We start from the raw sequence: 24,721 nt of genomic DNA on the forward strand, positions 1-24,721 counted from the left end.
TGAGGTGCAATTGACATGTAACATTATGTTGGTTTCAGGAGCAGCAGGTAAGGCTTTGATCTTTGTACACATTGTGAAATGACCGCCACAGTAAGTCTAGTCAACACCCATCACCGCAGATGGTTACAAAATTTGTTTGCTGTGATGAGAACTTTTAAGATCTACTCTTTTAGCAGCTTTCAAATATGCCACACAGTATTGTTAACTCTAGTCACCAAGCTGCACATTGCATCCCCAGGGCTTGTTTTCATAACTGGGAGTCTGTACCTTCTGACCCACTCAAATCGTGTTTACTATTCTGAAGCTCCGAGTCCGGAATGAAGGATGATGGAGGAACACTGTGTAGGAGAAATTTTCACTAGCTTCCATGTTGCGTGTTTTCCTATGTGGTTTTTCCCTTTCACACAGCTCTCCAACCTTGAGAGAACGAGCGCAGAACATTCAGAAGTTGTCTGGGTTCATCTTCTCTCCGTTGCCCTGCATCTCTTTGCGAGAGAGTGAGTTAATAAGTCAGGAGTTAGGACCCAGAGATATTTGTCAGACTTAAACGATCTGACAGCCGACTGGAAATCAATGAGGTGTACTTTCAGAGACGTCGCGCTGATGGGAGCTGGTTCGACCCTATTTTACCCTCTCCAGGTGTCCACTTTCCCCGGGTTCCACTCTGAACTTCGAAGCACTGCATTTTCTTGTCCTTTCCGATGGAAGTACCCTGTTGTTAAAAAGGAAGGAATTAACTTTCTCAAGCTGACATCACGATGCTGGCAGACTTCATCCTGGTGTTCAGCGCCCTCAGTGTCACCAGCTCAGGTAAGCTCAAGCTAAAATAAATGAAAACTTGATCATTGTTAGTGCTGATGATGTTAGAATTACAAAATGTAATGTGTAGGTATCTTATAACCTCTAAAATGTGGCTCCGATGAGTAAGTCTATGAAATCTGTATATTGCTAAAGAAATCATATCTATGAATTCCATAATGTTTATGCTTTTGTCATGTATTGTGTTATTCCTTTTGAATCGTTATCAGCTTGGAACAAAGATATAAAAGCAGGGAAAATCTTACCAAATGCACTGAATGGTGCTCAGAGAATGGTTAAAATATTTTGCATAGGAACTGACTATATCAACATTTTAATATCCTATCTATTAACAATCACCATATCTGTGTGCAGATAATTATCCAACATATCATGTAGACATAGGAATAGTTTCATAAATTTGTGTATGTAGGTATATTTAGTATGTATGTACATCAGAATTAAACGAAATATATATCAAACGTCTATGAACCCGTGTGAGTTTTCTGTGACTATTATCCACCAGAAAATAGAGGAATTCTTAATTAAGAATGAGGGCAAATAAAAGGAGAGAGAGAGAGAGTGAAAAGGAAAGAGGGAGAAAATAACTGAAAAGTTTAGGGGAAAATGGTCATTGTCACCTGCCAGTTTTCTGGGTTTTGGAATCATTTCAGTTCTCCTGTAACTTAAGAACAGAAATCTCTTCCATGACACCAGAAACCGTATAGAGCCAGAAGCCAGATGGTGAGAAAACAGTGTTATTCCTTTAGCAATTTGTATTTATTTGTCACTAGTATTTTTGCCACATCTGATTATTGTAATTTTCAGATAGAGAACCAGAGGCACTGAGATAGATTTGCCCAAGTCCTGAAATAAATCCTGGAATTAAAAGTCATAAGCCTGTGAGGCACACGCACCTGAACATCATTCTATCTTCAAAAATGTAGCCTTTGCTGCGTACCTGGGGCTCAGAAACACACAGTCACTTCTAAGGGCAGTGAGTGGCAAACCCACTTTCAAATATCACTAAATTTGGTCTCTGCAAAGTCTTAAGTGCAACTTGCCAATCATAAAAATAATAATCACCTTCGGTGTGTTTTAGCATGCAATTAATCATGAAAATAATAATCAGTCTCTGTATAATTAATGTCTGGTGTTTTTCTGCCTTAATTACGAGAGCATCCTATTTCCTATGAAAGAATAGCACAGGGAGTTCACCTCTGTACTTAGCGACCACCTAGAGGGGTGGGATAGGGAGGGTGGGAGGGAGGGTGACAAAAGAGGGAAGAGTTATGGGAACATATGTATATGTATAACTGATTCACTTTGTTGTAAAGGAGAAACTAACACACTATTGTAAAACAGTTATACTCAAATAAAGATGTTAAAAAAAAATAAAAAAAAAAATAATAAAAAAAGAATAGATTCCTACCATTCTGCTCACAGAGAAACCACTCCCTGGTTAGCAGGGACAGTTAGGGTGAACCCTCTGGCTCACCTCTGCCCCCTCCTCTGTGCCTTGTAAGTTACACAGCAAGTTGGAATCGGAGGAGGGCGTGGTCCCCGTCTTCCTGTGGGGGCTGCAAGAGTTTGGGAATGTAGACTGAGCTGTTTACATCCGTCACTGATCTATAACAAATCCATGTAGTAAATGGCAGTAACTCTGGAATTTGTGAGTAGTTCTAGATCCACTGGAGTCTATTGCTAGTTTTAGATCCACACCACCTTTCCTTAAGTTCTTTCACTACTTGGCTACTCATTGTAAAGAAAACAGTTTCTTTTTGTTACACGGAACTCCCTTTTTCAAATTACAAGGGACAAGCCCTCATCTCTGCATTTCTGCTTTTGGTGGCAGGATCATTGTCATGGCCACGCTTTGTGTCTGCTTCCAGAAATAGGGACTCTGTCTTCTTCATCTTCCCACCCCTCTTACCGCCTGATGACATGTGTTATCATTCAAAAAAATATTTATTGAAGATCTACCGTATTGTAGTAATTGTTCCAGTATGTGGGATGCAAGGAGGAATAAACAAGGTTGTTTTAAGAAACTTTCATGCAAGCAGGAAGCCATGAAATATTTATCATTTGAGTCCACCCAGAGGGCTAGCTCTGCGTGTCGGCAGAAGAGGCTATTTGTGGTATGATTTTGGGGGGATGAGGTGATGATAATGAAAGCTAAACCCCCAATATACCAAAAGGTGTCAAACAATTGAAATTCTTCAATTACTTCTCTACTCTCCTAGCTGAGGATAAACAATGGTCTTGTTTTCAATAAAATCGTAAATAATCATGGGAAGTTTCATCCATTACGTTTTTTTATTGTTGTTTTATAATATTATGTAACTTATGGGTGTACACTATAGTGATTCACAATTTTTAAAGGTTATAATCCATTTATAGCTACTATAAAATGTTGGCTGTCTTCCCCGTGTTGTACAATATATCCTCGTAGCTTAGTTTATACCTAATAGTTTGTTCAGCTTAATCCCCTCCCCCATGATACCCCTCCCCTGTCCCCACTGGTAACCACTAGTTTGTCCTCTATATCTGTGAGTCTGCTTCTTTTTTGGTATATTCACTAGTTTATTGTATTTTTATCATCTATTAAGTTTTATCAATTATTTATACTTTGGTATAAGAGAGTTTGTCAAAATTTTGCTGAAAGCAGTTGCTGGTATGGGGGTGAGGAGAGAGCAGAGGGTCTGAGCACCTGAAAAAGGTAAGGACACAGGAGCACGAAGAATAAAGAGACCAGAAACTCAAGTCATGGGTTCCAAAGAAAATTGTGTCTCCAGCTGTTTCTGGGCGCCCCATCCAAATCTGTCGTGGTCGAGAGAGCCCTAAGCTCCTCCCAGGGAGTGTCTAGTCCCGGGGTAGCTTTGGTCACCGTTACCCGGATGCCTTCTCTGCTGCAGTCAGGCGTGAAGGGCTGCTCTCGAATCAAGGGCGCATCTGAATCTTGAGTTCTCTGTGTGCCTTTGGAACAGCAGATATTGGCATTAAGAGGTCACGTTTGGGGCTGTCTCGTGGACATAAAGAACCTAGAAGCACTGGGCATGTGAGTGGCTGGACCTTCCCCATCACTGCTCCCTATTTTCACTGGGCGAGGTTAAAGGTCTTACTTGAGGTCACACAGAGGACCAGACCTCTCGTCTCTGGGTCTGAGTTCAGGGCCTCTCAACGTTGAATAAATATTCATAGGACTCTCGTTCTGACGAGTGATGAGTTTGGCAGGAGACTCCGTGTCCTGAGCCAAGAGCAGCGCACCCTCCTGCAGCTCTGCCCCAGCCCAGTTCCACGTGGAGGAAATCACTAGAATCAGGCAGGGCGCGGCATCTCTGTCTGTCTGTCTGTCTGTCGGTTGGTCTGTCCACATGTGCTGTCTGGTCCTCCCTCTTCTTGTCTGCCTGAGAGGCTGCTTGTCTGGTCCCAAGGGAAAGATTGTGACAAAGAAAAATGAGACAAAGATTAAGTAGGGATGGGACTGCCCTGGTGGTCCAGTGGTTAGGACTCTGCGCTCTCACTGCTGAGGGCACCGGTTCAAGTGCAGCACGGAAGCAGAAAAAGATTTAAAAATTCAGTAGGGAGAAGAGCAGAAACGGGGAGAAAGATGTTTCAGGAAGAAATGAAAATTCCTTTTTTACCAAAAGAGATGGTGAAAAGCATCTCTAACAGGCAGCACACATCCTCTGAAGATGTGCGTTAGACCTAGTGTGTGTTGTGTGTTGTGTGTGTGTTTTGCGGAGGGGCTGCAGGGAAATGCGGGAAGACCCTTGTCTGGTCTGAAGCAGGGTGGCTCTGCTCTGTGACTGTAAAGCACTGGACGTCCCCCTCCCCAGAGGGTGACCCCAGAGCAGCGCCCGTTCAAGAGTCCCCCCAACCAACCCCGCAGCCAAGCAGCCTGCCAGGTGCCACCTGCAGCAGAGGGAGATTCCAGGGAGGCGGGTGGGCGATTACAGAACACCCTCAGCAGGGTCGAGTGTCTCCCCTTGACCAAACAAATACTACCCGGGACCTGGTTTTAGAGCACCATTCTTCCCCGCGATAGACAGCTTGAAGCAACCGTTTGGAGAATACAGTGCAAATAACACAGCGGCAGACAGAGCCGTAACAACCAATATATGTTCATAGAAGTGAATTGTTGGAACAGCTTTTATGTGGCAGTAAGACCATGGCGGGGGGAACAGTCTTTTTCCTCCTCAATCCTCAGTGAACTTCATGGGACGGTGGAAAGATGGCAGCTTGGGATTCAGAAAACCAGCCCGCCCCCCCCATTCGCTGGGTGACCCCTCGCAGGTCCCCTGGGTCTGCACCCATAAAATGAGGGGCTCACATCACCATGAAAGTCCCTTCTGGCTCTGTTGTCTTCATGTCTTTATCATTTCTCTTTTCTTCCTCTTTAATGAATGCTGAAATGATTTACGAGTACAAATGTCCCCCCGTCTCTCCCCTAGGAAGCTGACTTTGGGAACTGCAAACCCCCATGGCAGAGGGGGGTGGGAGACTCACTCATCTTCCAAGAGCAGTTTCTGGACTTGTCAGTGAATCGGTGAGATGTATCTTAGAATAGTGGTCTTGTCTAGTTAAGCTGAAATAGAAGTCCATTAGCAAAAATTTGGTTTACACACAACTTTTCAGGAATCCACTTTTTTCTTTTCTTAATGTATTTTTAAAATTTTACTGAAGTATAGTTGATTTACAATGTGTTCATTTCTGCTGCACAGCAAAGTGATTCAGTTATACATGTATATATTCTTTTTCATTTTCTTTTCCACTATGGTTTATCCCAGGATATTGAATATAGTTCCCTGTGCTACACAGTAGGACCTTGTTGTGTATCCATCCTATATATCATAGTTTGCATCTGCTAATCCCAAACTCCCACTCCACCCCTCCCCGACCCTCCCACCTTGGCAACCACAAGTCTGTTCTCTATGTCTGTGAGTCTGTTTCTGTTTTGCAGATATGTTCATTTGTGTCATATTTTAGAAGGAATCCATTTATTTCTTAAGAGACCACTTGTCCTGGAAATCCTGAGAACATCTGTGGTTCCACATCCTCTGGAGCCGTGAGCTGGTCTCCCGTGTACAGAAAGTGCTGTTATGGCCTTTTGCGCATTTATTCATTCATTCGCTCATTCACTTAAAGTCATCTAATGTTTACTGAGGCCTTAGCCTCAAAGATCAACATGGAAGCCCTTGCCCTTCCTCATAACATTCCATTTTACAAGAAGAACAAACCAGAAACAGTTTTGGGCCTGTCTCTACATCTGCTCCAATAACGTCAGTGACTTCAGCTTCTATTTTGGGGAAGATACTAGGCAGAAAACATTCAACCTTTGGCCTTTTTCTTTTCTTTTTTGGTAAGGTCTGTCTGGGTCAATGCAGATCTGTACTAGCCAGCTCAGGCCACCAAAACAAAACACCACAGAATGGGTGACTTAACAGAAATTTATTTTCTCACAGTTCTGGAGTCTAGAAGTCCATGATCAAGGTCCCAGCAAACTTGGTTTCGGGTGAGGAATCTCTTCCTCGCTTGTAAACTGCTGCCTCCTGGCTGTGTCCTCACATGGCCTTTCCTCTGTGCTTGCCTGGGGAGAGATCTCTGGTTTCTCTTCCTCTTCTTTTTTTTTTTTTTTTTTTAAAATTAATTAATTAATTTATTTTTGGCCGTGTTGGGTCTTCGTTTCTGTGCAAGGGCTTTCTCTAGTTGCGGCAAGCGGGGGGCCACTCTTCATCGCGGTGCGCGGGCCTCTCACTATCGCGGCCTCTCTAGTTGCGGAGCACAGGCTCCAGACGCGCAGGCTCAGTAGTTGTGGCTCACGGGCCTAGTTGCTCCACGGCATGTGGGATCTTCCCAGACCAGGGCTTGAACCCGTGTCCCCTGCATTGGCAGGAAGATTCTCAACCACTGCGCCACCAGGGAAGCCCTTCTCTTCCTCTTCTTATGAGGACTGCAATCCTATCGGACTAGGGCCCCACCCTGATGACCTGATTGAACCTTAATTGCCTCTTTTGAGGCCCTGTCTCCAAATGCAGTCACACTGGGGGTTAGGGCTTCAACATATGGATATGAAGGGACACACATCCACTCCGTAAGAGCCAGTACAGAGCTATGCCTTTTCCTTCTTGGCTCAGGTGGCAGCTCACCCTCTGACATGGGCAACAGGGTCAAAACAAACACACGGGTCTCTGAGAGCAGATCTGCTCGCTTCCCTCTGGACGCTGGTGAAGAGCAGGGTCCAGCTGTCCTCACAGAGGGGTGGCAGGGGCTGGGGAGGTCAGGTCATAGTCTTAGGAGATCCTTCCCAACATGCAACTCCCACTGCCTCCAAACTGACACTGAAGTTATCCTGCCAGGAAGGAAGGTCCAAGGTGCAGTCTTAGGATCCTTCTCACATGTCCAAAATTATGATAATGCAGGGCTGTCCCAGCTGATAAGCCCATGGGGTGTGTGTGTGTGTGTGTGTGTGTGTGTGTGAGAGTGTGTTATGTGTATGGTGTGTGTGAGTGTGTGTATGGTGTGTGTGTGTTATGTGTATGGTGTGTGTGAGTGTGTGTATGGTGTGTGTGTTATGTGTATGGTGTGTGTGTGAGTGTGTGTATGGTATGTGTGTGTTATGTGTAGGGTGTGTGTGTATGGTGTGTGTGTTTATGTGTATTGTGTGTGTGAGTGTGTGTTATGTGTTGGTGTGTGTGTTATGTGTATGGTGTGTGTGAGTGTGTGTTATATGTATGGTGTGTGTGTGAGTGTGTGTATGGTGTGTGTGTGTTACGTGTATGGTATGTGTGAGTGTGTGTGTGTGTTATGTGTATGGTGTGTGTGTGTATGGTGTGTGTGAGTGTGTGTTATATGTATGGTGTGTGTGTGAGTGTGGAGCTCCTGTGAAGGAGCCTTAGATGGTGTAACCTCAGTGACCCCTTCAGGAGGAGCCGTGAGCAAGGCAGGCCTCCCTGGGGCGGGAGCTTCCCGGGCAAGTTCTGAAAAGTGCCGATGGGCTGAGGCCTGGGGGCGAGGGGCAAGGCCAGAGTGGGAGAGGGTGGGCATCCTCGAGGGCCTGGGAGGCCACGGCAAGGACTGGGGGTGTTTTTCTAAGTTTGACGGGAAACCACGGGGCGGGTTTGAGCAGGAAACTGACATAATCCTCTTCCGCTTTTAAGCACCGGTCTAGCTGCTGGGAAATGGACTATAAAAGGGGCCAGAGTGAAGCAATTAGGAGGCAGCACACGAATCCAAGAGGGAGACGATGGAGCTTGAGATCAGGGTGGTACCTCTGCAGGAGCTGGGAAGCCGTCAGAGCTGCCTCGCTGCTTAGGAAGCTAAGCCCAGGTGTGGGGAGGGAATTCAGGAAGTTCAGCCTCTTCCCTCAAAGGCTTCGGGGAATTTCAATTCCCTGTCCTCCCACTGCCTACATTTCCAGGAAGGTTTTAGGGCCTGTACGGAGGACTGTCCTGCTGCCACCCGCTGACCTGCTTCTTGATGTCTCTCTGCTGGCTAAGAGTAGTGGAAGTATCAAAATTTGAGAATAAGCACAGACGTAAGGTTACGTAGAGGTTTTCACCGGCTTTCTAGAGCAGAAGAGAAAGGGTGGAGGCGGCCACGGCACGCAGCCCCGTGTATCCGCGCCCTGCTCACCCCAGGAGGAGCATTCCCAATTACATTTTGAATCACGGCTCCCCATTACAGTGAAGGGCTCATGCACACGTGGAGCATGCGTGCGATTTTGCTTTCCTTCCCACTAAGACGCTCTGGGTTTCCATTGGGTAAACGTGGGGGCGTGTCTTGCATGTGACCTTGCGAGCCACGTGCGTCTCTCAGTGGGAAGAAGAGGTTTTCTATGGGAAAGCGGGGGGTGGAGAATGAGTCATCGTAGCATTTCAGAGGGGGCTGGACAGAGGGGAAAAGGGGCCATATTTAAAACAACAAAGAGCTTCCTGCTTTGAAACGGGATAGCATAGCACGGAAAAGAAACAAAACTTGCCTCTAGACCACGTTCCTAAACCACTTCTTCAACCTGAGTGTTAAAGCTTGAAAGTAGGGTGTTTCTTAGGCTTTTTGTACACTTGGGGAGGAAAAGAATTGTTGTTAGAACCTGGTTCTTGGCCAGGGAAGCTCTTCGTAAGGGAGGACTTCCCCAGGAGGAAGGGAGGGAACCGGCAGGGCGTGTGGTAGGTGTTCTGTGAACATGTGCTGAACGTATGGGAAATGACCTGGCTCTCCCTTCATTGGTTCATTCATTAAGTAGACCTCAAACGAGCTCCTGCTGTGCCCGGACACTGTGCCAGGTGCTGGATGAACATCACCAAATAGCACAGATACTGTGCCTGCCGTCGTGGAACCCGAGGGGAGGACAGACAGGGACAAATGCATGACAGATTGTGATCAGGGATGGGAAGGGGTCAGACCAGGTGCAGTGATGAACAGTGCAAGCAGGCAGAGACCGCCTCCATCCATCCGTGGCTGTGGATGAACCTTCCGGGGTCAAGGTGTTGACCTCTTGATGAGAAAGCCCTGGGAGAAGGCAAAGCTCTGGGTAAAGTATAGAGTCTACTTTTAATTATTTTTTTTCTTCCAGTTTTATAGGGATGCGATTGGCATATAGCGCTGTGGAAATTTAGGAGGCACAGCGAAATGATCTGACTTACATGCATCATGAAAGGATGACCACAATAAGTTTAGTGACCATCCATCACCTCATACAGATACCACATTAAAGAAATAGAATGAGAGTCTGCTTTGAGCGGTGCGTTTGGGGAGGGAGCTGGGGTGGGTAAGGAGAATGTTTAGAGAGAGAACCCTTGTAGCCTCAACCCTGCCCCTGCTGAATCAGGCTGTTTAGAAGTACACGATGTCCGGCCGGAGAATGTGGGCCCAGCCGTCCCGCCTCCCTGGTTAATTCGGGTCCCCTCATGTCTTGCAGCTGCTGCAGGATTCAGGTCCATAGCCGAAGAAGAAGATGCGCTGCGCAGACGTTTATTCCAAGGTTACCAGAAATGGGTTCGCCCTGTATTACAATCTAATGACACCATAAAAGTATATTTTGGGTTGAAAATATCTCAGCTGGTAGATGTGGTGAGTAATCTTCGGCCCTCAGCTGCAAAGAACATGCATTCCTTCACCCATTCTCGAGGCTAAAATTTGATTTTGTTTTCTTTCCCCATGTCTGCCATTTCAGTTTTAAAAATAAAACCTGCCCCAAGAAGCCAGTGAAATGACCCGCGGAAAGAATGAGAACGTCATTTTCATTGCAACACTGTTGGTGGGGTGTGGGTGGCGTGCAGGAGGGACTTTTTCCGCGGGGGGCGGGGGGGATGTGTCTGCTAGGAGGGCGTCACCCTTGGCAGTTCTGCTGGAGCCACCGAGGTGAGCCTCAGGGTGAGGGGCAGGGCTGCAGAGTCGGGGCTGAGCCAGGGCTGGCGGGGGTGCTTGCGGGGAGGGACAGCAGATGGTGACAGCACCAGAGTGAGTGCCTGGGTGACCCCATCCCCCCCCCCCCGGATCCCCTCAGTACCCCATACCTTTCCCTGACACACCACACCTTCACAGTGTCTACTAATTTTCCTGTGGGGCTCACATTTCTGCCATGATGTGTCTGGGGAAATCCATGACCTTCAACAGCCCCGACTCTGCAGAATCGTTCTGCCGTGGTCCCCAAAGTAGCAGAATAATCCTTCGCCATCGCCCACATCCTCCACCGCACCACACGTGCACACACGCATCCTCCCCAGCTGACTCAACGCCCAGGATTCCTTCTAGAAAATCACGCAAAGCCCACCTTTAGCTAATACTTCATTCCACTTCACACCCTTACCACGCCTTCGGTTATGCAATTTTATATAAATATCACCACGGTGAACTACTACTTGCTCTAATTATTATTTTTCATTTTAAGCAAGATACGCGTAATACTTTAGGGTCTCGATGCCATTTAACTGTGCTTTAGTTGAGAATCCTATTCACTTTTGGACCCCTCAAAGTTAAGACTCAGGAAGTCTGGGACACACACAAAAAATCCAATACACAGTTTCACTTAATTTGAATGTAATTTTCATTCTCTTAGGATGAAAAGAATCAACTTATGTCAACAAACGTGTGGCTCAAACAGGTAACTGTCAGCCCAGGGGCTGTAGCTGCCCCCAATCGGTCCCATTATTTTCTACTGAGAAAGGCTCCCGTCGAAAAATAATTACTTACAAGAGCATATTGAGCTCTTCAGAGAGATATTTGGGAGCATTTGGGGAAGGGTTTATTCTTTTGTATCCTCTTCTGTTCTCTTCTGCACGAGTCAGAGGTCAGTCTGGAAGCTCGTAGGCACACCTTGCTCCGTTTTCTTGCTTCTGGAGTGGGCAGGTAGGAGGGTGACCCTGACACTGGGCCCTGGGCTACTTGGAGAAAGGGGGGAAAGGTTTCGGGGTGCCTCTTATCCCCATTTAAGCTACCACGACTGGATAAGAAGATCAGGGATGTTACGTTCTCCCTCCTCCCCGCTGGTCCTCCCTGGGATGACTTTTCCCCTGTTGTTCCCGAGAAAGAGAAAACAGGGAATGACAGAGGCCACTCACCACCAACTTCAGAACAAGGTGAAGCCCAGGGCTTCCCTGGTGGCGCAGTGGTTGAGAGTCCGCCTGCCGATGCAGGGGACGCGGGTTCGTGCCCCGGTCCGGGAGGATCCCACGTGCCGCGGAGCGGCTGGGCCCGTGAGCCATGGCCGCTGCGCCTGCGCGTCCGGAGCCTGTGCTCCGCAACGGGAGAGGCCACGACAGTGAGAGGCCCGCGTACCGCAAAAAAAAAAAAGAAAAGGTGAAGCCCAAGTCAAAATGATGAGTCTCCGTTTTCCTGATAGGACTAGAAAAGCATGTGAATGGTTTTCAGCTCCTAGCTTGGCCATAGCCTGTTTCCTGCTCTTTCGGAGTCGCCAGGAAATAATTACCATTCACGTTTGCATATGTCACGTAAAGGAGAAAATATTGGCACTTCCTTGATAGGAGGTGAGAAGGTTGATTTAATTGCTTAGTTTTAATTTTTGTTAGCAATTATTTGTTTTTTTACGGGATGTTGCCTCATCTCCCAGAGATTTAAAATCTTCCCAGTGGGGATATGTTCATTATCTCACTTAATTTTAACGAACAGACGTAATAGTTTTCACTTGTTTATGTTGAAATGAATGTTATCTATTCAGGGTTAGTAGACTTGTTCAGGTCTTTCTGCTAATGGTTTGTTTACAAGGAACAATGGTTAAAAGAGACTGTAAGGACATTCCCTAGACTTCATCTGGTGTCATCAAATTTCTCCCACCCAAAATCTTTGATCAGAGTTGGATAATCATCATACATTTTACTAGGTTCTAGTTCTCTGATTCTTTTCTTGGTAGGTATGTTAGCATGTTATGAAATGGATCTGCATATTTTTTTACTTGCAAATAAAAAGGTCCAGGAGAAAATAATAAACTAGGAATGTAGATATAAAAATACAATTTAAATAAATGTATTTTTCGATACGCCTATCTCATTCCTCAGAACTTATCCCACTTTTGCACTTTCTAAAGTGGAATTTGGAGGTATTTTGAGTTCATAAAAATCAGTAAGAAGTCCTGTATTTGAGCTTTCAGGGAAGAGAAGAAAAACTTTTCTGTTAAAGAGTAAGTAGGCTTGGGAATTTGGCAAAAATAAAACAAACGAACAGACTCTCACTGATTCGCACACACCTCTTCCAGCTGCTTCTTGAGGCTAAGCTCTTACACTTAAAACCGTGGTCCAGGACCCTTGAGCTTTGAGATAATAAGGACTTCTCACTTTTCTTGAGATTTTGGAAATAGGGAGTCATTTCAGCCAAAGAGAACAATGTCAGACACGAAGGGAAGAAACCACTGCTCCTTCGTTTCTAGCTGTACTTTGGAAATGACCTCTCACGAACCTATGCCCCAGAATCACAGTGGCCTGGTGAGATCCTCCAGGGCAAGACAGAACCAACACCTAAAAACCCCCAACTCCCAAAACAGAGCAAGAGGAATCTCCAGGGGGAGGTGGGGGCTTGCTAGCTGACACTTAGAAAAGCCAGCTGGGGACTTTGGTTCCCATGTCACAGAAGTAATGCGAGTAACATGGTTTCATTGCATTAATTTGCAATGGGTTGTCATAGCTCTTAACCATTTACATTTCTCAACCTCTCTGAATCAGCAGAGCAGGTATCATTACCCCCGTTACCAGAGACTGAAGAGTCTGCCTCAGCTGGCTGGAACCAGCTTTCCCGTTAGGGCCTTGTCTGCACATCCAGCTTCGCACAAAACATCAAGGCGTGTTTCTAAATTAGAGGAGGATCCAAAATGGGAGAAACCACCAAGAATATTAGGAAACTATTCCACTCACACAGATTGGATTAGGAGCGGGAATGTCACAATAGGTATTAGTCAATAAGGGCTATGTTGTGGCACAAACAATGTGGCAACAAAAAAGAAAGGAGAATCTATGGCCTGGGCGGCAGGCAGGGAAGGCTGCATGGAAGAGGAGGCATTGGAGCTCCACCGTAATGTTACTTTTATACCTTTTTTAAAGCTTTTTAAAACTAAAAAGGTAAAAGAAAGGACAGAAGAAAAGGGATGATAAAAAGAAGATAAAATTGATGTTTAAAAAAAACTATCATTAGTGTTTTACACAGATGTCAGTTTCAGAATAGCCAACAACAATACTGAGATTTATTGAGCACCTGCCAAGTGCCCAGTCACTCTGCCACTTGTGTCACAGGAATGAATGCATTCAATTCTCACAGCCACCTCCTAAGACAGGCCTGTTATTATTCCCACCTTGCAGATGAGAAGACTGAGGATTGGAGGACTGGAGTGACTTGCCTCGGGTTACACACTATTAGGTGCAGCCTGGCTTGTATAAAGAAACCATATTCTTCTTCAGACTGGAGGGAGCTGACGGGAGACGTCCGGCGCTCCTCTCAGGGCTGTCCCTGTAGAGTCCGGTTCCTAATCCTGGCCTTAGAAAGGCTTCGATTCCTCAACCTCTGGGATGTCTCACGGAGTTGGTCTAGAAAGACATGTGGGACGGAATGAGGCTAGGGTTCATTCCATCTTCCATTCATTCCACAGGGTTTACTGAGAGGCTGCTAAGGGCCAGACACTCTGCTAGATCCTGGAGGTACAGAGCACAAAACAGCCCTGCTTCAAGGAGAGGCTCTGGTGTTAGCTGTGTAAAAAAGAACTACTGTAATATGATAAACACCATAAGGAAAGTATATACATAAGGAACTGGGTCATTACAATCATGACAATGAAACACGGAGTAAATCAGGGAAGGCTTCCAGGGGGAGGAGACGTTTAAACTGGCTCTTGCAGAATCAGTAGAAGTTCTACAAGCCATAAAAGTAGAGAAGTTGTGACCCACATGAATAGGCTTCCCAATAACACGACTTCCCAAAGCTCTCACACCAGAGCAAACCTACAGGAAACTCTTTCCAATCACCCTTGTCTACCTCAGTCAAAATAAAGACAAAAATGACCAAACCTTCCTCTTTTGTCATTGCCCTCTCAGACACTGAAAAATGCTCCCTAGTTCATTTCCACAGAGAGAATAAAACTCTACCTACTTGGACCAAAAGCATGTCTCCTGATAGCATATGCAACTGAGATGCTTGGTTTTTTTGTTTGTTTGTTTACCCAATTCCTCTGCTGTATCTTCTATTTCCTTCATTCTCGTCTGATATATCTAGACATTTCTCTTCTATCCTCTCAACCACAGACCTTTACAAGCACAAATTTAGTGACATCCTATGTGGAGCTATTTTTATGTTACTGATTTTATGTTGCAAACTCATTTGTCTTCCTCCTTCGTACTTCCAGAGAGTAATCAAGACCATATAAATCATAAATAGATTATTAACTCACTAAAACTCCATGAGAAATACTCGCTGCCATAGCCACTCAGCTTCTGCTCCATCGTTGTCAAGGTTAGGAAAACTGCACCGTAGGTCCCCAAAAGGGGACGGAAGATGCAAATATCCCTTCTTTAATGACGGGAGGGTTGGCCCTTTGCCTAGATGTTATTGTGTGAATAATCACTCTGACGACAGATGTCAAGTATATTCACTCAACTAGCACTTCCTGAGCACCTACTACGTGCCAGGGATGGTGGAAGGCACTAGGCCTGCACCGCTGGAGGCATACTCCAATGAACCAGTGAAGATTCACTGTCGCTGAGAGCCGGCTGCTATCCTGGCCCCATGACGACCCCAGGGGAAACAAAGCTTCCTTCATCTCTGCCCAAGCCAACACCTTAGACTGGTGTTGTTTCTCCAACAGCTGATTCCTGTTTTAGATCAACAAAAAGGTTCCGAAACATGATGAAGGCCTCATTGGATGAATCCCTGCAGCTGGCTTGCAGGAGAAAACCAAGAAGCTGGTTTATTTCATAACAAACCCAAGGAAATGACGGCCTTGCCGTAAGGTCTGGGCCATGTTCCCAAAGCCTTCCACAACCTGTAATGGCACTTGTACGTCTAGGAATTTACCTCAGACCTCCCTCACCATCTTATTTTCCTTCCTTCTCTACAGCCTCACTCTGACCTTGGCAGAGGAGACCCGTGTGGTCTTCTGATTCACGTGGATTCAAGCAGAGTGAGTCAGGAATCCAAAGTCTCACTGTATAAACTTGAGCAGGTCACTTCGCCTCTCTGACCCTCAGTCTCTTCATCTAGCAAATAGGGGCAATGCCTAGCTCACAGTGTCGCTGGGAGGTTAAACGGGATTGTGTACGTGAATGTGACTCCTACATGGTCTGGCATGTAGTGGGGACTCAATAAATGTCATTTCCTGGTGCCACCTTTGTAGGCTTTCTCATCCTAAATGACAAAGCCCATTTCTTGGCCTTGACAACTCATAGATATTATGGGAATATGAGACATATAATATATCATGCTGCTGAAAGGAATATTTGTTCCTTACTATCTTTTGGTCTTGGGATTAAGAATTACTAATTATTATAATAATATCTTTTCTAATTATTAAGAATAATTAGAAGAATTTATTTATTATAAAAAAGTCATGACTTATAGTTTGAAAAAGTCTTATGATTTAGGTTTAAATGAAATTTGGTAATATCTCGACACTTATGGGTGATATTTCAGGTAATATATGTAAGAAAAGACAGTCTTAAGTGAATATATATGATATGGATTTGAAGTTGCACTTTTCAGAATTAAGACAGCTAGACTGGGAGTATGTTCCCATCTTTTTTCTCAGTCAGAGATTAACTTTGGTATTTGGCCCTGACCTACCCTGCGCTCCCCTGTCTCCTATAATAACAAGCTCTCGAGAGCAGGACTGCTGCAAAGTGGAGCTGATGTTTGTACAGGGCTTTGGGAATCTTGGCCAGGACATGCTCCATGAATAATACTGGATATTGTTTCTAATCTACTGCTTTAAGAAGGCAGAGACAGGACATCAACCTCCACATGCCTCCACGGTTTCAGAGAGAGAGCAGGGAAGTGACCAGAAAGCCTCACAGCTCCTTAGAGAGCAGGACCGGGGATTTGGCCTCCGAATCCTCACCTTGACCCAGCTGACCCTAAGACGAGCAGTGGCCCTGGGGTGTGGGGCTCAGCCAGCATCGTGGTGGACCACAACCTGCTGGGAATGCCGTGAGCCGCTCTGATGGGCCCGTCGGGGGGGGGGAGAGGACAGCATCTCTGATTCCCCAGGTCTGGCCTCAGAAGGGCCCCAAGATGGTGAGGAATGTCTCCCTTAACCCCACAGAGGAGCACAGCCAGTAAAGAGCAGTGCAGGGATAGAACTCTAATTCAGTGCTGCCTCTCTCTCTCTCTCTCTCTCTCTCTCTCTCTCTCTCTCTCTCTCGGGTACCCCCAAGTAAGCGCCAATGACCACAAGCCCCACCTGCCCCTTTTCCTTTCCTGGTCAAGAACACACCCTGAATCCACTGGAGCCGTCGTTACATCCTCCTCGAGGACTGAGACGCGTTCCCCTCATCCATCCATCCACTCACATCTGCTGTTCATCCTGGAGCAGCGTCCACAGGACCCACTGCCCCTCCCGACCCTCTGCTTCAGCTGCGACGTCGTCAACTCTGAACCTCCTTCCCCGTCCACTCACTGGCCTGCATCTTTACACCCAAACCGCGCCCTTCATGGCAATGACCACAGGGTGTGGTGATGGTTTGGCAGTTAGTTTACTCTTTCTTGTCTGAGACAGCCCCAGGCTGGGAGGCCAAGGCGGCCCTGCTCAGTGCTGGGATAAGCCTCGCATATTTGTGGAATGAATTAATGCCCCCCCACTCAATTGTGAACCTCCTAAAGCATTGTCTCTGTGCTGCCTCTGGCCGCAGCTGTTCATTTTGCTGTCTGCTGAGCGAGAGGAATCTTTCTGATTGAAGAGTCTCTCCCGCTGGGGCTTGGCCCACTTCCCTGAGCACAGTCTGCATGGCTGGCGTGCGTTTGCTGGGAGGCGCCCCCAGAACGTGAGCTCCCCACCTTCCTCCTTGGCTGTAGAGCCGGGCTTTAGGTAAAGACGGGCAGTGCCTGTAGAAGAGAGAAGACTGAATTCCAGAAGCAGGCGGTTTGATTTCCAGATCTTGAGGTTCCAAGTGGAGGAAGCGTGGGTTTGGACTCACTAACTGTGCTCGCTTGACACTGATGTTTAAAGACAGAGCCAGAGTGTAAGAGCCCCGCTCGAGCCAGTCTGCCCGAGTGCATGTCTGTCCCCGGGGCTCATCGCCTGTGGGCCTGCAGCTCGCTCCCTGCTCGGGATCTAGTTTTATAGTTAGAAATATACTCTCCATATATATAAAGAACTAAAAACTCAGTAATTGGAAAACAGACAACCCATTTTAAAAATGTGCAAAAGATTTACCCACTTCACCAAATAAAATGTATGATGGCAAGTAAGCACATGAAGAAATGCTCAACATCCTTTAGTCATTAGGAAAATGCATAATAAAAACCATAATGAGATACTACTTTACAACTATTATAATAGAGTTAAACATTTAAATGTGACAATACCCAGTACTAGAGGTGATATCAAACAGCTGAAACGCTCATGCATTGCTAGTGGGAATGCAAAATGATTCAGTCTCTCCGCTATGTATCATATTAAGTTAAACGTACACTTACTCTATGACCCAGCCATCCCACTCCTCGGTATTTACCCAAGAGAAAAAAAAAAAATGGTTTTCACCCAAAAAACTACAAGATGTTTATAGTGGCTTTATTTATAATCATTAAAAACTGAAAAGAATCCAGATAATCCTGGTGAATGGATAAAAAGAATTGTGCTCTATTCATACAGTGGAATACTTCTCACTAATATAAAAATGAACAAACTACGAATACAACCTGGAAAAATCCAAAATGTATTCTGATAAGTGAAAGAAGTCAAGGATGGAGTGGCTACCTATTGTAGGATTCCATTATATGACATTCTGGAAAAGGCAAAATTATAGGATCAGAAAATAGATCAGCGGTTGCCAGGGACTGGGGATACGGTAGTGGTTGATTACAAAGGGGCAGCCGGAGGAAAATATGGGGCAACAGAGCTATTCTGGTATCTTGGTGGCATTAGTGATTATCCAACTGTTTGCCTGTCGAACTGTAGAGTGACTTTTATTATAAGGAAAATTGTAAAATGTAAAAGTGAAAACAAACCAAAACTGCTGCGCTCTGAGTTCCCTTCAGCATTCCTGGGATTCAGGCTTGCTGCTGGTAGTAGAAATCTCCTTAGCAGGAGACAAATAATTCATAGGAAGGAAATTATATTTGCTTTTCAAAATCGGCAGAGGAAGAGGAAGGAAGAGAGGAGCTTGTGAGTACCAAGTAAGCATGATAAATGCTTTGTTCGTTTGGGCTCTTAAACTGTCAGTCTTCATATGCATGGCTTTCCATAAGTAGTCATGCAATTTTTTTTTAATCCTTTAGAGCGTAGCTTTTTAAAGACCCATATCTTTTAAAATGTGTTTTTCAAGGATTAAGCCTCACACATATTGCCTAAGAGAGACGATGTCTCATCTGGTGTGTATAGCTCCATCCTTTTCCAGGCCTCATGCATATTTCAATATTTTACCATCTAGTGAATCATCTGTCTGCAGACTCCTGATTTTTTAATGATAAAGTTGGCATCCCTGGGCTCCAGGAAGCCTCACACTGGACGTACCCTCCCAACTTCCTGAAATGTCACTTAATATTCTCCTATATCGTTCCTCAACTGTCCACGTGACGGACAGTGGAATAATTAATTGTCAGGTCAGATTTCATAAGATTCTAGATCCTACATCTTTTAAAGTCCGCTTCTGCTGGAACGGGGCCATCCATCCATCATCCTTCATAATTCAATCAATTAATGGTCAGTTCTGTTAATCTGGAGCCACCCACCCCTGTAAAACATGCTAAATGATTTCATTCTATTACAAGGAAAGATATGCAAGCATCTGGAGGCTAACAACATTAGAAATATAATTTAAAACTGGATTTGGGACTCACAGAATACATTCAGATTAGAACTTCAAAGGAGATTCTTGGGAAATATTTTTTCATTAGATACAAGTTATAATGTCCTCAAGAGTAGTCAGCAGATACTGTCGTAGTCAGTATCATACTGCTGTAGTCAGTCAGTTGCATATGAACATGCTGCATGCATCTTTGTCCAAGACTCTTGATTGACATTCAAAATCACTTGTCTCAATACCGTTATCAGGAGATTACAATATCACTGGACCAACTCTCCTAGAACAAACTGAGCTAGAGCTATCTTTGCTTTTCTTTCGTTCCTTAGGAGAAAATAGGCTGAAAAGATAGGTCACGAATCAGCGGTGTTTGTTGCTGAACCTCTAAATTGTGAGGGAGATACGACAATTTTGCAAATCCCAGACTGGACGGGTGTGAGAGCCTGGGCACCATCAAAGACCAGGCTGGCTCGAACCGTAACTTGACCTGCCCTGAGTCACGGATAGGGTCCTAAGGTCTAAAGTGGGTGAATTTCCCTTTTAAAATAAAACACTGGATGAGTAAATTAACATAAACTTGAAGATTCTAAACTCTAATACCGTGAATTTTCAGAACTACAAAATTACAGTATATTCATTTCACACAGGAATGGACAGACCACAAGTTACGCTGGAATCCAGATGAATACGGTGGAATTCATTCAATTAAAGTGCCGTCAGAATCTCTCTGGCTTCCTGACATAGTTCTCTTTGAAAAGTAAGTATCACAGTAGACAAGTGCACTGGTCGGGTTAGGAGTAGAAACAGAAAAGCCTGATTGGGCCAAAATAATTAAGAGAAAGGGACAACTTTAACGAGAAAACTATTCCTTTTGGAAATATTGTTTGAGCCTGTGGTAGGAGAGTCATAGAATACAAAGAGTACGATGGTGGGGAAAACAAACAAAAAAAAACCCCAGTTAATATGTGTTCAACTAACCATCAGGGGAACCGTTTTTCGGCAGCGCTGACGGACGGTTTGAAGGCTCGCTCATGACCAAGGCCGTCGTGAAATCCGACGGGACGGTGGTGTGGACGCCTCCCGCCAGTTACAGAAGCTCCTGCGCCATGGACGTCGCCTTCTTCCCATTCGACAGGCAGAACTGCTCCATGAGGTTCGGGTCCTGGACTTACGACGGGACCATGGTTGACCTCGTCCTGATCGACGAGAACGTGGACACAAAAGACTTCTTCGACAACGGAGAGTGGGAGATCCTCAAGGCCAGGGGCACGGCGGGGAGCAGGGGCGACGGCGCGTACCGGTACCCGTTCATCACCTACTCCTTCGTGCTGCGCCGCCTGCCCCTGTTCTACACCCTCTTCCTCATCATCCCCTGCCTGGGGCTGTCCTTTCTGACGGCGCTTGTCTTCTATTTGCCTTCCGAAGAAGGGGAGAAGCTCTCCTTATCCACCTCTGTCTTGGTTTCCCTGACAGTGTTTTTCCTGGTGATTGAGGAAATTATCCCGTCCTCCTCCAAGGTCATTCCGCTCATTGGCGAGTACCTCCTGTTCATCATGGCCTTTGTCACCCTGTCTATTGTCGTCACCGTGTTTGTCATCAACGTCCACCACAGATCTCCCTCCACCTACCACCCCATGGCCCCCTGGGTTAAGCGGCTATTTCTGCAAAAGCTTCCGAAATTACTTTGCATGCAGGACCACGTGGGTGGCTACTCTTTCCCAGATAACGAGGAGAGTAAACCGGCGGTGAGAGGTAAAGGCCTCGAAAACAGGACACAACAGCAGATGAGCGATGGAGAAAAAGTTCTGGTCGCTTTCCTGGAAAACGCTGCGGATTCCATCAGATACATTTCCAGCCACGTGAAGAAAGAGCATTTCATCAGTCAGGTGAGGGGCCGCCGCAAGCCAGGACTGAGCTTTTAACGTCTGTTTACAGCAAATGCGTCCTTGTTTCAAATGTGACCTTATTAGCTCTCTGCTTGACACACACAACACTTAAAACAAGCCCTGGCACAAAAGAGAGGCTTCAGTGTGGATTTTCAGGGAGAAGTTCACACAAACTGATTGAGCAAAAGAGGAGCAACTATAGATTAAGCACGATTTCTTATAAGTAGACTTCATTCTATCTAAAATAATTCAATTCTACATTTTAAGTTGGTTATCCTGGTCTCTGGTCATGTATCTCTCACTTTTAGTGGGGTGATGGATGTCTCTCCTCAGCATATTTGGAAAAAAGCAAACAGAAAGCATCAGTTTTTAAATTTGTACAAAAACATGGTGTAACAACAGATATTTAGTTCACAGGTTTAAACAGATTTATTTTTTAAGATGTGACGAGGGTGTGGATTTCAGACTCAAAACGGTCCTGCGTACAAATGCTACCCATGTTCCGTATGACTTGAGAAAAGCTACTTAACCTGAACTTCAGTTTTTTGAAACCTCCCTTGAAGGGTTATTGGGAGGGATTAGTGATATCAAGTATAAAACATGCACTGTGTGCCCAGCGCACGTGGTCTCATGATTATGTAAACAGTCAATAGATGTTAATCCTCATCTTTCTTCTCCCCGTCTTCCCTCCCTCCTCTACACGGTCCTTCCTCCGTGGAAGGAAAATATTATTTGACATAGAAATACTCAGCACAAAAACAGGTCTGTTGCTTAAAACGAGTTAATACTTACAGCAGTTTACAGGGTTCAATTATTTTCCTCTAAAATCAGTGAAAATGAGTGCCAAGATCCTGCTCTCATAAACAAACTTATGAAAGAATAGGGTTTTTTAGAAATATCCTCTACTTTTCATGTAGATACTGCCTACCTAGTATCTCTCCTCTCTTACAATTTGTCATTTTTTTCATGCGCTGAAAAATTTTTAAAACAGCGCTAGAAAAAATGCTGCTATAGAAAAAACATTACAGCTATCCTTAAGGGTTTTTTGTTTGTTTCTTTCTTTATATCTTTTAGAAATTCTTTTTTAAATTTTATTTTGATTGAACTATAGTTGATTCACCATGTTCTGTTAATTTCTGCGGTACAGCAAAGTGACTCAGTTATACCTACATATATATTCTTTCTCATATTCTTTTCCATTATGGTTTATTGCAGTATATTGAATATAGTTCCTGATGCCTTTTAGAAATTCTAATACAAAGATTTAAATAGCTTTTTTAAAAATTATAAAGATAACACATCATCAGTATAGGGAATTTGGAAAATACAAAACATTTAAGATGATTCACATGGTTAATAATCCCCCACTTAAGTTTGAAACTGTTTTCATCTGTCTTCTTCGTGGTTTTCCCCAAGGTTTTATTTCTAAACCTCTATGTGCACAAAATACATTCACGTTCTGCATCAGCTTCTATGTTCCTTCTAGAACGGCAGGCATCCTGCTTGGTTCCATCTTTGCCAAATCCCCATGTAGTGGAAATGGGACACTTATTTTCCCTTGCAAGATTGCTGGCCCCATCTCTCGGGCTCCCCCCGACCCCCACCGACCCTGAAGCTTGTCCTGCACTGACCGTGCCCTCACTGGCCACTGCCCAGTCTCACCAGCCTCCCTTCCTCCGGAGGGACTTGGTATCCTCTCTCCCTCACCAGTTCCTGTCATCTCCTCCAGGAGTGTCCATTGTAGCCCCACCCACCTGGGGAGTGGAGGAAAAGAGGGCCTGAGTCAAGCGACCACGAAAATTCTTAATTTTTCAATCTGTGATTTATTTCCTATGTCATATCAGGAAGCATGACAGTAAGAGATGCTGGCTTTTTATTTGGGTAAAAATCAGGCTTTTCCCATTTCAATCAGTAACGTTTACAAAAGCATCAATGACTCCGTTCTTTCAATTTTACATCCTCACTGGTGATGAAAGTGTTTTCCCATGAACTTGAATTATGGGCTGTTTTCTTGGGCACCGTCAGTGAGGGCCCAGGAAGCCTATATTGCAAGGGATGTGTCAGGTGCGTTTGGAAAACTGCAGGGCTGCAAATCTGAATAGGACTCTTCCTGAAGTCCCTTGAAATGAATTCAGAACAGCTACCCAGCATCCTGAATGGGAGGCGTCTTTTCCTCTTTTGCAGGTGGTGCAGGACTGGAAGTTCGCAGCTCAAGTTCTCGACCGGATCTTCCTCTGGCTCTTTCTGATCGCGTCTGTCACCGGCTCAGTTCTGATTTTCACCCCTGCTTTGAAGATGTGGCTACGCAGTTACCATTAGGAACAAGTCTCCAGAGCAATCTGAACCGCACACATAAAGACAGAATTATACCCTAGAACTGACATCCAGCCCCCATGTGTATACAGCATCCAGGCGCACGTGCTTATCAGGAGGCCCCGAGTGTAGACGGCGTCTTGTGGCATCCTCAGGGAGGTTGAACCTTGGTTGCCTTGAGAGTGAGTTGGGTTTACATCAGGCAGACCCTCCTCAGACCCCTGCCTTGGCTTCTGCAGACATTCAGGGAGGAATCGTGTGTCCAGGCCTGAGGTCATGAGCCAAAATACACTAGGACTGTTTCAGTGGTCAAGACACACTAGGACTGTTTCAGTGGCCAAGACACACTAGGACTGTTTCAGTGGTCAAGACACACTAGGACCGTTTCAGTGGCCAAGACACACTAGGACCGTTTCAGTGGCCAAGACACACTAGGACTGTTTCAGTGGCCAAGACACACTAGGACTGTTTCAGTGGCCCACGAAGAGTTCCAGGAGGAGGTGTGGGCAGACCCAGGTCTTTTCCTAGAAAACTGAAATTCTGAACATGCTCTGTTAATGGCTTTTTATGTCCCTTCATCTAATCTAATCCATTTCAGCTGCACTCTCCAGGCTTTCCATTCTGTTTCTTTTCTCTTCCTCCTTCACCTTCTCCTTATTCGTATTCTTCTCTTCTTCTTTTTCTGAGAACATTTAAGTTCTACTCTCTTAGCAAATTTCAACTATACAAAGCAGTGTTATCAACTGTAGTCACGTTTTACGTGAGATCCTCTGACCTTATTCCTGTTATAACCCAAAATGTATACCCTTTTTCCAACGTCTCCCTATTTCCCCGCCCCCTAGCTCTTGGCAACCACTTCTCTACTCTCTGTTTCTATGAGTTCAACGTTTTTTTTTCTTTTTTTTTAGGTTCCACTTATAAGTGAGGTCATGCAGTATTTGTCTTTCTCTGTCTGGCTTATTTCACTAAGCATCATGTCCTCTGCGTTCATCTGTGTTGTCGCAAATGACAGGACATTTGCTGTCCTGTCAGCAAATGGTTGAATTATATTCGGCTGAATTCATTATGACTGAATTATATTCCATTGCATATATATCACATTTTCTTTATCCATTTATCTGTTGACAGATGCTTAAGTTGTTTCCATGTCTTGGGTATTGTAAATAATGCTGCAGTGAACATAGGGATACAGGTATCTCGTCAAGAGAATTATTTCATTTCCAGAAGTGGCATTGCTGGATCGTATGGTAGTTCTAGTTTCCATCTCTTGAG

General features: G+C 45.1%; 1 protein-coding gene across 1 annotated transcript; it reads left to right on the plus strand.

Annotated features, from left to right (window-relative positions):
• Positions 1 to 758: 758 nt before the first annotated feature.
• On the plus strand, positions 759 to 23,823 carry CHRNB3 (cholinergic receptor nicotinic beta 3 subunit). Its single transcript, XM_059049130.2, has 6 exons — positions 759 to 810; positions 9,719 to 9,870; positions 10,859 to 10,903; positions 19,898 to 20,007; positions 20,254 to 21,136; positions 23,321 to 23,823. Exons 1-6 carry the CDS (start codon positions 759 to 761, stop codon positions 23,453 to 23,455), a joined length of 1,377 nt encoding a protein of 458 aa, XP_058905113.1. The 3' UTR covers positions 23,456 to 23,823.
• The last annotated feature ends 898 nt before the right edge of the window (positions 23,824 to 24,721 follow it).

Source organism: Kogia breviceps, chromosome 20 (genome assembly GCF_026419965.1).
Source record: "Kogia breviceps isolate mKogBre1 chromosome 20, mKogBre1 haplotype 1, whole genome shotgun sequence".
Lineage (NCBI taxonomy): Eukaryota > Metazoa > Chordata > Mammalia > Artiodactyla > Physeteridae > Kogia > Kogia breviceps.

Bases quoted from the DNA above. Each gene is read 5' to 3' on its own strand.
- CHRNB3 (XM_059049130.2), top strand. From the start codon at position 759: ATGCTGGCAGACTTCATCCTGGTGTTCAGCGCCCTCAGTGTCACCAGC. The intron at 811-9,718 runs GTAAGCTCAAGC...CATGTCTTGCAG, and splicing joins CCTCAGTGTCACCAGCTCAG to CTGCTGCAGGATTCAGGTCC. The intron at 21,137-23,320 runs GTGAGGGGCCGC...CCTCTTTTGCAG, and splicing joins AAGAGCATTTCATCAGTCAG to GTGGTGCAGGACTGGAAGTT.